A 12,681-nucleotide genomic window follows, 5' to 3' on the forward strand; every position below is an offset into this window, starting at 1 on the left:
TCTGAGATCTTTTGGGTCATTAAGGAATTGAGAGATTAAGGGGATTAAGGTACCTTGGCACCCTCTGCTTCTTTCTTTGCTATATGTTTCTACCCTTACATGCTGCCTTACCATAGGACCAAAGCAAACAACTGATCATGTACTGGAATTTTCAAAATTGTGAGCCAAAGCCTTCTTTTCTCTTGATAAGTTATCTCAGGCATTGTAACATAGTGACAGAAAACTTACTAATACAGTTATTGTATCTGTAATAGTACCTTCTACCCACATTCTCATTATTTTTATTAAAAATTAAAAGTGTGTGTGTGTGTGTGTGCGTGTGCGTGCGCACGTGTGTGTCGCATGTACACATACAATTGTATTTATGTGTGGAAGTCAGAGGACAATTTGTGAGAGTCAGTTCTCTCCTTCTACCATATGGGTCCCATTTAGTGTTAAAATAAAAAAAACACTCAAGGTTGGATATTTTATAAAACAAAGAGGCACAGTTTACTTCTGATTAGTCAACAGCAAAATGCCAGTGCTTGATCCAGGGACAACTGGTTTCCTCACGAAGTGTCAAGAATCAGGAAGTGGGGCAGCTATGTGCAAAGGGAGAGGTCACATGATGAGATTCAAAGGCTGGACTTGTTCCTTCATACAAACTCCTTCCGGTGGGGGATTAATTGGGATCCAATGGGGACTACATTCTCAAAGGTGGAGGGTTCCATGTCCACCTCATGGACCTGCCTCAGTGACCTAACTTCCTTCTCCTAGACTCCACCTCCTAGGCATCCCAGGATCTCCCCAAAGCACCGTAGGACCAGGAGCCAAGTCTGCAACACAGGAACATGTGGGGGACTGTTTCTGTAAAATTATAAAATATATTGTCTTTTACCCTGCACTAGGTCCGGTACTGCAGTGTCCCCAAGATATCTGGTGGATGTCTTCATCTCAGTCAGCAAAGTCTCTCACCCGCTCTGCTCCATCCCACATCACACTGCCGATGGATTCTCTCTGAGTCTGGCAACAATCTCTCTACCTATCTAGTTCCCAAGGCAGGTTACCACCATGCCAGACATACACATCCCAATTCCATGGCAGCCCAGTGTCTCCGGCCACCACACACTCTCTTGAACTTAAATTGCCACATGAAAGAAGACACAACACAGTAACCTCTGATCCAATTGATAATCTATAACTTGCTCATCTAGACACACAAAGCCCTGTACACATCCATTCCTTAAGAATATTCATAACAACCTGTAAACGTGAATCTTAACATCCGCCGCCATGTTCTCCTGGTCATAGCTCTCTCTCTCTCTCTCTCTCTCTCTCTCTCTCTCTCTCTCTCTCTCTCTCTCTCTCCAGTGTTCTCCTCTTTCTAAAATTTTTTTCCTGCCCATCTTTCCTTCTTGTCCAATGACAGGCTTCGTTCTATCTTGTACCTGCCTTCACCTGTATGACATCATCCTACAGGGGACATTCTAGATTAATTATACACCCTTCCTTCCAAGCCCACCCTCCCCTTGTCAGCTGGTGAATTTAATATTTATTACGGTTATTGATAATTTTTCTAACTGCTTTTTTAACTTAGCAACAGACCCTCTCTTTCTTCTATGTTTTTCCTCCTTGTTTTGAAATTGCTAGATTTTTTTAAAATCTATTCCTTCCTTTATTGTTTTGGAGTTAAAAGACCTTATTTCCATTCTTCAGATAGTTAACCTTTGGCCACTTAGAGTAGAGTGCACACCTTTTATGGATCATAACTTGAGTCAATATTTAACCTATTTGAATAGCTTAAGAACGTTAGAATAGTCTGACCCCAGCTGTCCCTTCTGACTTACATTCTGTTGTTATCCTACAGTTCAGCTGGGCTTTTGGGAATCGACTCATGACCTCACCTCCGTTCCCTAGGGAACTGGCCTCTTGGTGCAGACCCAGAATCCCCTAGTTCTTTCCCATCATCCCTTTCAACCTTTTTTCCTAGCCCAACTCTGTATCTTTGTGTCAATGGCTGTTCCACAGAAACATGTTGTACTCTGGTGACCTCAGTGACCACACTACGCTGGGACTCAGATCAGTGCCCTGATCACAGAAGTATCACAGAAGAGTCAGAGGTGATGGGTGATTCCAAGGAAGCAGTGTCCTCCAGACACAGCAGGACCGATGCATATATGAATTCACAGAGACTGTGGCAACACATACAAGATCTGCACATCATCGGGCTAGATGGAGTCCCAGGAAGTAGACAGGGGTCCCACTCCTAACCAAGGAGCTCTTTGCAATTGATATTCATTGGCAAAGAGGACATCAGGTTTTTACAATGGAGTGTCACTGGGTATATAAACCTTAATCTAGGGCAGGCCTCATGCCCAGGAATAGTTGACCAACACAAAACAACCTCCACTGTTTCCTAGGGGTTACCTTTTTATTTTTGTTTTGACATTTTTGTTGGTTTTTTTTTTTCGCTTATTTTGATTTGTGTGTGGAGAGAAAGACAGAGACAGACAGACAGACAGACATACACACACATACACACACATACAGAGAGAGAGAGAGAGAGAGAGAGAGAGAGAGAGAGAGAGAGAGAGGCAGAGGGACAGAGACAGAGAGAACACATAAAGTTGGGTGTTTAGAGAGGTGGGGGATCTGGAAGAAGGTTGAGGAAAGAAGAACATAATCAACTATATTGTATGAAACACTTTTTCAGTAATAACTGTGGTGGTTTGAATGAAAATGTTCCCCATAAGCTCATAGGGAGTGGTGCTATTTGAAAGGATTGGGAGGTGTGGCCTTATTGTAAGAAGCCTGTCACCAGGGGGTTAGTGTTTTGGTTTTAGATGCTCAAGCCAGGCCCAGCATGACTCTCTTGCTGCTGCCTGCTGATTCATATGTAGAATTCTCAGCTCCTTTTCCATCACTGTGTCTACCTGTGTCCCACCATGCTTCCCACTGTGATGATAACGAATGAAGCCTCTGAACTGTAAACTAACCCTAGTTAAATATTTTTCCTCATAAGGGCTGCCATGGTCATGGTCTTTCTTCATAGCAATAGAAACCCTGAGACAGTTGTTCTTGGAAAGTATATTTCCATGTGACAGACACTATTCCTATTGTACTAATTCATTTAACATTCACATGTCTCTACAAGACATTCTTTATTTACTTACTAGTCTTAGCTTTGTGTTGTGGATATAGACGAGGAAAACATTAAGGCACAATAAGGTTAAGAACCTGACCTGAGGAGAGACAAGTAACATGAGCATTCTGATTTCAGAGCTTACACTATTAGCTATCACACTCTTGGGCCACCAATACAGTCACTTACGACTTTGAAAGTGCCGGAGATCGAAGCTGGGGCTCATGCATGCTAAGCAAGTGCTCCATCAGGTAACTTTATCTCCAGCTTGCCTTTCTCCAACTTTTTGTTTTTAGACAGGGCCTCACTATGCTTCAGTCTGGCCTCAACAAACTTACTCTGTAGCCCAGGCTAGCCTTGAACCTTCTATTCTTTCTCTTCAATGTCCTGAGCAGCTAGGATTACAGGCATGGCTTTTCTGAAGTGTAGTTATGCACACGACATGACCATCTTAGCCATTTGTCAAGTGTCTCACACAGCAGTGCTAGGCACATTCGTGCTGTGCTATCACCGTCCAGCTTCTGGAAGCCCATTAGTTTGATTATATCTCACACAAGCAGAATGAAATCAGATGCTTCTTTCACTTAACATAATGTCCTTGGTTCATCTGTGTTGTCTTTATCCCATGGCTGATATCAGGCAGGGATATCAGGGATGGGTGGACAATGGGACAGGCCTGTGTGAGAATCACACTAAACCTCTCTGGCTTCCCCAGACTCATTCACTGTTTTCCTCACTTAGCAGTCGGTCAGATTTCCAGGTCTCTGTTCACTTCTTGGTACACGAAGTAATTGCCTCCTTAGGATCGACTCATCCCAAGGTATTGTGTAGCTATTTCCTTCAAATAGAAATATTCACACACACACACACACACACACACACACACACACACACACACACGCACACGCACGCACACTTCAGCACATAACTTTATCTCCAGCACATACAGATACACACACATGTATAATCTATATCTATCTCTATCTCTATCTCTATCTCTATCTCGATCTCGATCTCGATCTCTATCTCTATCTCTATCTCTATCTCTATCTCTATATCTATATATAGTGGTGATATGGAGACATAGACATAGACAGACAGAGACATATAGACATAGAGGAATTGAGAACAAATGAGATAAGGATGCTATCATTCTCAATAACCACTTACTTGGAAGAAAAGAGAAGGAGAGGGGTTATGAGGTGGTGGTGGTGCCTTGCTGTGTCTTACAGATGGTAGGGTGCAAGGAAAAGATGATCCAATTTAGGTTTATGCTAAATAGCCCTTCCTGGAATCCCCAAATTTGAAATTCACGGGAAGCATCAGACAGTCGGGGTGTGGGTGGGGGAGCGAAATTGAAGGATGGAAGAAGCTACCTTGTAGGTCCGATCTTTAGCTCAGAGGAGGAGAATGCTTACCGTTCAACATTCGGACGAGGACCTTCATAGTGGCCTAGTGTGGGAAGCTATGGTGATCAGAGACGATGCTGCGTCTGAGCTGTTTGGGGTGAATGAGATCAGTCTGAGCACTGTGGAGGCAGGGAAACTGAGTAATACAATACCCATCCTCCTGTAGGCAGAGGCTGAGTTATCTGAGATTAGTCTTTGATGGACTGGTTCTTATTAGCCACTAGAGACACATGGCGTTAGTGTTAGTGGAGATCTCTATAAATATCACAGTCTGGAAGGCACCAAATGGAAGGCAGGCATCGCCAAGGACTTGGTACAGAGGACATGGTGTTTGACTCTAGTTCACAGAGCCAGAGAGAAGTTAAATCAGCAGGAATCTTAGGACTGCGGGCTTCAGCCACTTTGCTGAGCTCCACAGTGGAATTCTATCTCTCTACAATGCAGAAGAGACGTTGACAGATCTGAACAATTCAAACACGTATAAGTTGAATTTATAAGGCAAAGTCACCCAGAGAATAGGAGCAAAAGGGGGGAAAACAGACAATGGAGCTGCCCAGTTTACTTGAAAGAAAAATGTGATAATGTTTTTTCAGCCTGGGGAGGGGGATGGGAATGATAGAAAGTTAAATACTACCCGGGGGAGCCTCTGGGTATGGGGGTGTGGCAGACGTTACACATTGAGCAAAACTTCACCAAAGGTGTGTGTGTGTGTGTGTGTGTGTGTGTGTGTGTGTGTGTGTGTGTGTGTGTGTGTGTGGTATCAACTGAGCCTGGAGAGATGGCTCAACAGGTAAGAGTACTGGCTGTTCTTCTAGAGGCCTGTATTCAACCCCAGCACCCACATGGCAGCTCACAACCTCTATAGCACCACTCCCAAGGCATCCAATGCCATCTTCTGGCTTCTTTGGGTATGATGTAGGTATGTGGTGCAGACATGCATGCAGACAAAACATTTATAAAATTTAATTAATTAATTAAAAATGAATTTTCATGGGAGGTAGCTAGTAGAAGAACACTATGTATAAAAGTATTAATCTTGTCTTAGGGATTTACACTTACTCCCCTGGTCACACTGTGTTTGTTTCTCCACTGCAAGAAAGTATACCGGGGTGAAGTTTTGTTCAGTCTGTTCAGGAACCAAATGTGGTTGGTGGAGAAGTAGCATCGAGGACCTGGCAGATGTGGGGAGCCAGCACCAGTGATAGAGAGAGCATGGCCTTGTGTACCCTGGCTCTGGGCTGGGCCAAGCAGTGTAAGCCAGCCATGCTCAGCTCATTGGATGCAGGTGGATGAAAGGTAGCCCAACCGCAGGGCTTCAGGGTGAGGAGATGGAACTACGTGGAGAAAGCTATGGTCAATTATTGTGGTGGTTTGAATAAGAATGGCTCCCCATAGGCTTATGTATTGAATGGGTAGTCATCAGGGAAGGGTTAGGAGGTGTGGCCCTATTGGAGCAGGTGTGGACTTGTTGGACTGGGGTCAGTCTTTGGGGTTTCAAAAGCCCAAGCCATGCCCCGTCTCTCTCTTCCTGTTGCCTGTGGATCCAGATGTAGAACTCTCAGCTCCTTGTCCAGTATCATGTCTTTCTGCTTTCCCACCATGATGATAATGGACTGAACCTCTGAAACTGTAAGCACGCCCCAATTACATGCTTCTTTTATAAGAGTTGCCTTGGTTGTGGTGTCTCTTCACAGCCATAGAACACAGACTAAGACAGCTATGGTACTGCTGTACCCAGCCCTACTCCTCATTGACTGGTATCAGTGCGGGTGTCTTTCACATGGCACTGGAGCTTATTAACATTTTATTTTAACTGTGCCCTTGGCTGCTGACTCTCAAGACCAATTGGCGCTTGCTTGGAGCAGATGGTGGTAGGCCTTCAGAGAGGCTGTCTATCCTCTATAAAAAGTTTTATTATATAATGCTAAACCTTGAGTATCTTACAGATTTGGAAAGGCATCTGGAAGAACAGTAAAAAAACAGCAATTAAAGAGCTTATGTGAAGACACTGTGTGGGTGGAAGAGGCATAGCCAGAAGCCATAGGGTTACTGAATAGAATCTTCATACCAGAGGTGGATTACCACCCTATAAGTTGTTGGCTATGAAGCCCCTGAGGCCCCTTAAGCCATAAATGTTATTGCCACTGCTGTTGGTGGTATGCCAGAAGTAGATGGCGAGTTCTTGTTGCTGAAGACATCATATACATTGGCTGTGGACAGAGAGAAATGTGTCTGGGGTTGGTCTTGAAACTTACTCCCTGCCCCATGTCTTTTTTCAGTACTGCAAGGTGTTATCCTATACCAGGGGAGAATGGTTGACAGTCCTGCTGTTATTTGACGCTGTGTGCTACATCATCAAAATGCCAGATAAGATGTGGCTGTGGTGCTATGTGGCCAACTGTGATGAGTGTGGCCAGCTGTGATGGGTGTGGCCAGCTGTGATGGGTGTGGCCAATTGTGATGGGTGTAGCCAACTGTGATAGGTGTGGCCAACTATGATAAGTGTGGCCAACCGTGGTGGGTGTGGCCAACTGTGATGGGTATGGCCAACTGTAATGGGTGTGGTCATCTGTGATAGGTGTGGCCAACTGTGATGGGTGTGGCCAATTGTGATGGGTGTAGCCAACTGTGATAGGTGTGGCCAACTATGATGGGTGTGGCCAACCGTGGTGGGTGTGGCCAACTGTGATGGGTATGGCCAACTGTAATGGGTGTGGTCATCTGTGATAGATGTGGCCAACTGTGATGGGTGTGGCCAACTGTGATGGGTATGGCTCACTGAGATAGGCGCGGCCAACTGTGATGGGTATGGCCAACTGTGATGGGTGTGGTCATCTGTGATAGGTGTGGTCAACTGTGATGGGTGTGGCCAACTGTGATGGGTATGGCTCACTGAGATAGGCATGGCCAACTGTGATGGGTATGGCCAACTGTGATGGGTATGGTCAACTGTGATGGGTATGGTCAACTGTGATGGGTGTGGTTAATTGTGATGGGCATGGCCAACTGTGATGGGTGTGGTCATCTGTGATAGATGTGGCCAACTGTGATGGGTGTGGCCAACTGTGATGGGTATGGCTCACTGAGATAGGCGCGGCCAACTGTGATGGGTATGGCCAACTGTGATGGGTGTGGTCATCTGTGATAGGTGTGGCCAACTGTGATGGGTGTGGCCAACTGTGATGGGTATGGCTCACTGAGATAGGCATGGCCAACTGTGATGGGTATGGCCAACTGTGATGGGTATGGTCAACTGTGATGGGTATGGTCAACTGTGATGGGTGTGGTTAATTGTGATGGGCATGGCCAATTGTGATGGGTATGGCTAACTGTGATGAGTGTGGCCAGCTGTGATAGGTGTGGTCAACAGTGATGAATGTGGCCAACTGTGATGGGTATGGCTAACTGTGATGGGTGTGGCCAACTGTGATGGGTGTGGCCAACTGTGGTGGGTGTGGCCAACTGTGATGGGTATGGCTCACTGAGATAGGCACGGCCAACTCTGATGGGTATGGCCAATTGTGATGGGTGTGGTCAACTGTGATGGGTGTGGTTAATTGTGATGGGTATGGCCAACTGTGATGGGTATGGCTCACTGGGATAGGCATGGCCAATTGTGATGGGTATGGCCAACTGTGATGGGTATGGTCAACTGTGATGGGTGTGGTTAATTGTGATGAGCGTGGCCAGCTGTGATAGATGTGGCCAACTGTGATGAATGTGGCCAACTGTGATGAATGTGGCCAACTGTGATGGGTATGGCCAGCTGTGATGGGTGTGGCTAACTGCTTTTTAGTGAGATTTAAGTCCTGCTGCACAGGAGAGAACTCATGTTTGGCCTTGTAAGTCAGAACAAAGACCTTTTTGCCAGAGATGCTCCTGGCTCCAAGGGTTGAAAGCTATTGCCATGGTTAAATGAATATGACACGTCTATCAAATTGCCTCCTAGACATTTATGCTTATTTCTATAGATTACTGCTGCAGTCAGCCTTAGTTATGGTGGGAAATTTCTTCCTTTTCCTTTTTTGAAGTTGGCAGTGGTTACTTTGGAGACTTAGAACAATCTTGGAGGCTTAGAAGCAATCAAGAGCAATAGTTGCGTAGCGGCCCAGTGAAGTAGCAGAAAACAACCACCTGCCCTGGTTAGTTTTTTTTTCATCAACTTGACACGGCTAGCGTCAAGTGGGAAGAGAAACCTCAACCGACAGAATCGCCCATGTGCATTGTCGTAATTGCTAGTTGATAGAGAAAGACTTAGCCCATTCTGGTGGTGCTGCTCCTGGGCTCCTGGTCTGAGTGGTACAAGAAAGCGATCTAACCTTTTCCTCCCCAGCTTGCTTTTGGTTATGGTGTTTATCAGAGCAGTAGAATCCCAAACTGAGACATCAGCTGTCTATATCAACCCATCTGAGGATCAGGGAACATCACTGAAGAGGAGGAGGTTAAAGCAAAACAAACGAGTGGAAATGCGTAAGAGCTAGAGGAAGGGGTGGAGTTTTGTATGTATTTTCTTGGAACTGAATGCTCCATTCTGGAAAGAGGAGGAAGGCTGGTGAGACACAGAAAGCTAACGAGAGGTGTAGTTTATGAGACCTAGAGGACACAGAGTCATAAGAGTCGTGACAAGTATTCACAAGCAGCCACCAATTGCCAGGGGAGAGGTAATACACACGACAGAGCTTCTCAGCGAAGCCGTCTGAATGCTGTGCTGAGAATTCCAGTGATGTTGCTTTCATGTATTGTTATCTATGCTGAGGGAGGGCTTGCTGGCGAGGCAGCCGCCTTCAAATTACCCATGCATCTGCCAGACGGCCCAGCAAACGTATTGGTTCAGCAATCAAGACTCAGGTGGAATAATTTCTGTGGCTTGTCCTTTGTGCTCTGGGACCAGTCATGCAGTACCAGCACAAAGACTAAAGGTGTGACAGTCCTAGTTGGATTCTTATCATGCAGTCCAAAAAGTCTATGCCAGCGATTTCTCATACCCGTTTAATGATATTGACCACAGGAGGGACAATAATACCCTGACATTAAAATATACACCTCACCTTAGAAGAGACTGACCTCTTAACCCAGTGCTTTCACGACGAGGCAAAGAAAGCTTTTCTGACCCTTGTCTCATCTACTCAGTCCTCACTGGTCTGGGCTCTCAGGAGAAAGCTGACCTCCCTTCCTTCAGTGGAAGAGAGAGCCACCTTGACTGAATAACACTTCTGAGAATTGTGTCAATGGCTTCACTCCTATGGACCGCATGTCTCCCAGGGTTTGGGAGAGGCAGGAGTGGCTGAGCCAGTCCACCTGAGTCCACTCCAGGCACCTCTGCAATGCGTATGTCTGAGTCCTTGGCTGCTGCAGGAAATACCAGAGTTTGTTCAAGGAGGCTCTTGTCCCATGTCTGACTTTGAGGGATCACACAGTAGGCAGGTCTGAGGGGAAGCAGCCTCTGGGGTGGCAGATAGCAACATTACATCTCAGACTGGGAAGAAAAGAAGACAACGGCAGACAGAAAATCAGATGACTCAAAATCCACAAAGTAGTGACAGGGTTGACATTATCTTTCTTTCCTAAGATCATTTTGCTTGCCTGTCCTCCTGCTCTCCCCTCCAGGGACTGGGAAACCTTATAACCCTTTCTACACCCTTAGCACCATCCTCCTGGAAAGGCTCAGCAGGCTCATTCTGGTTGTGGAGAATGAGAAAGCTTAGGGTTCTGTACCCTAAGGTACTTGCATTTCACAGAGATCAACCAAACTAAGGAATCTTGGCTTTAATAGAGAGATCTCAGGCTGTCAGCTTGCTGGGGAGGAAATGTATTTTGGATGTAAAAGGTTGTCAGTGCTATCTAAATCAAATCTAAGGATGGTGCATGCCCTCAGGGTAGACATAGTGAGGGAAGGCTCCCGGTGGGGCTGGAACACTCACCCTCCGAACATTGTAGATCCAGTCAAGATAGGCAGTGACCTTGGTGTACACTCCAGGGGTACTTGGGCTCCCACAGCCATAGCCCCAGCTCACGATGCCTACAACCTGCCACTTGTCATAATGGTACATCAAAGGCCCACCACTGTCACCCTGTGGAAAGTTAGGGCGGGAGCTGCTGGAGAGGGCAGGGCAGGCTAAGGGTAGCTTTCTTCCCCCTGTCCCTCAACTTGTCCATCTGTTTCCCTGCACTCTCCATGGCTCTGTGTGCACTCATTTCTCCACCTCCTTCTTTGTAATATTGTTCAGTGTTCATTACTCTTGTGGGAGGTGGGGGGGGATGGTCCGTCTGTGAGCAGGTAAGTTGAGGTCATGTGCCTGCCTTATCAGAGGGCCATAAGTTACACTAGCAAAGTGCACTTAGCTTAAGTCCAGTAGTTCCTACATCTATTGGCTTTGCCATTGAGTGCCTGTCTATGGCAGGTCCTGTTCTGGATAACTGGGATTCATTGGACTTGAAAAGGAATCTTTGCTCTCAGGAAGTTTACAATCAACTGGGTTGACGGAGCCAATACATGAGCAGATGACAGAAAGAAGTAGTGAAACTTACACCCACTGCCTCTCTCTGAGACCCAGTGATACTGTGGCCTGACAGCCGGCCACCATGTAGCCACCATGAGTTCCTGAGGGCAGACACGGTCTTTAAATCTGCTGTGTCCATGGCTCACAAGGGATGATTTAGAGACAGCTCTTTAATGAGGATTTTGATGTCTGGAGATGGTGGTAGACTGAGAAATTTGAATAAAAATGGCTCCAAAGATCCTCTAGAGGTTAGCGGTGGAAAGATGATACATAGGAATTGCTCACAAGTCCCAGTGGCCATGGAGATGGGAGGAAGTCCATGTACCAAAGCTCACCTATCATGGGATGATTTTATGATAAGGAACAGGACAGCGAGAGGGAAAATAGACCTGGAGCCACTGTCCCCAAAGGGGTCATAGATGTTGGGGAGTGAGGGTGGGTGGAGAAGGTAGCAATGGCATCTTTAAATGTGAAATATATTATTCAGATACTTTCCCTTCATCTAGAGCCAAATATCATCTAGCCACCCATCCCTCCTTCCTTCTTTCTCAGGCCACGTTTCTGCCTTCCTTCATCACAAACCAAGCACCCCAATCTGCCAGGTTTTGTTCGGGCATCCAGCTTGTAGGGGTTCACATCTCTCTAGGACCTATTCCTGTTCACAGAGCTTCCCGTGGTCTTCCGAGGACCCACCTGGCAGGTGTCCTTGCCACCCTGTGGGGTACCTGCACACAGCATGCCAGCAGTCACCTCCCCCTGGTAGGCATCCTCCGCATTGCACCGTGCGCTGTCGATGACCTGGACTGACGCCTGCAGCAGCGTGTCAGACATCTTCCCTGGGAGGTTGGAAACATACTTCCTCATTCTCCTCCTCCCTCAGCCCAGGTTAATTTTCCAGGCCATCAATACTTTTTGCTGCTTGGGGTGTTGGTGCCTGGTGAGCCGGGGTGGACTTTTCTAAAGGACGTTCTTATTTCTTATTACCACTGGGGAGGGTAATAAGACCCTCGGGCAAGGAGTCTGAGGTTCTGAGCCCAAGACTCACCTCCGTTTTCCTCTGTAAAGCCCCATCCAATGACCCAGACTGGCATGGTTGGGATGAGCTCTTCATCAGAGAAAGGCAGGCAGATGGGCCTGACCGAGCCTACCAGGAGCAGAGGGGAAGATGATCCTAGATTAGGGATGGCTTATTGTTTTCTGGTGCTTTTTCGTGTTGGGGATCTTGCTGGTCTAAGTGAGACTAGGTTAGGTAATTCCTCGAGAGAATGAACCACTCGCCAGTGAGGCCCTCCACCCTGGACCTCACAATACCTTCACCTCCCTCTCATGCGCCTAGCCAGTATTGTCTGCCCCAAATCCCCTAAGTCTAGGTAATGAACAGTCAGAGGTCAACCTCTGCAGGCTAGGCAATTATTCTCAAGCATGCTCAAACTTGTCCACCCAACCTCCCCACTGTGGTCCCTTGGAACCACAAACACCACTTGAGCTGTTCACCTCCTCCCGAGCCCTGTCTTCTGACACATGCACATGCACATGCAAAGAAAAAAAAAACCCAGGAAATGCTAGGTTCCTTATTCCCGGAGGAAAACAAGCAGAAGCACACGGACATTCTAGCAGGGTTATTGTGCAGGGCCTTGGGCACTGGCTAGGG

The 12,681-nt window shown here is 46.7% G+C and overlaps 1 protein-coding gene across 2 annotated transcripts in view; it reads right to left on the reverse strand.

Moving 5' to 3' along the window:
• Window positions 1-9,332: 9,332 nt before the first annotated feature.
• Tmprss4 (transmembrane serine protease 4) overlaps window positions 9,333-12,681 on the reverse strand; it is a 32,353-nt gene continuing 29,004 nt past the window's right edge. Inside the window, exons 10-13 of one of the 2 annotated variants that reach the window (NM_001108998.1) lie at window positions 12,076-12,174; window positions 11,724-11,866; window positions 10,452-10,601; window positions 9,333-10,006 (exon numbers count right to left, since the gene is read on the reverse strand). In NM_001108998.1, the coding sequence (NP_001102468.1) occupies window positions 9,995-10,006; window positions 10,452-10,601; window positions 11,724-11,866; window positions 12,076-12,174 (404 nt within the window). In that variant the 3' untranslated portion in view covers window positions 9,333-9,994. The remainder of the gene's footprint in view (window positions 10,007-10,451; window positions 10,602-11,723; window positions 11,867-12,075; window positions 12,175-12,681) is intronic. The other variant, XM_039081860.2, reaches the window with a different exon arrangement.

The sequence above is a fragment of the Rattus norvegicus genome, chromosome 8 (assembly GCF_036323735.1).
Source record: "Rattus norvegicus strain BN/NHsdMcwi chromosome 8, GRCr8, whole genome shotgun sequence".
NCBI lineage: Eukaryota > Metazoa > Chordata > Mammalia > Rodentia > Muridae > Rattus > Rattus norvegicus.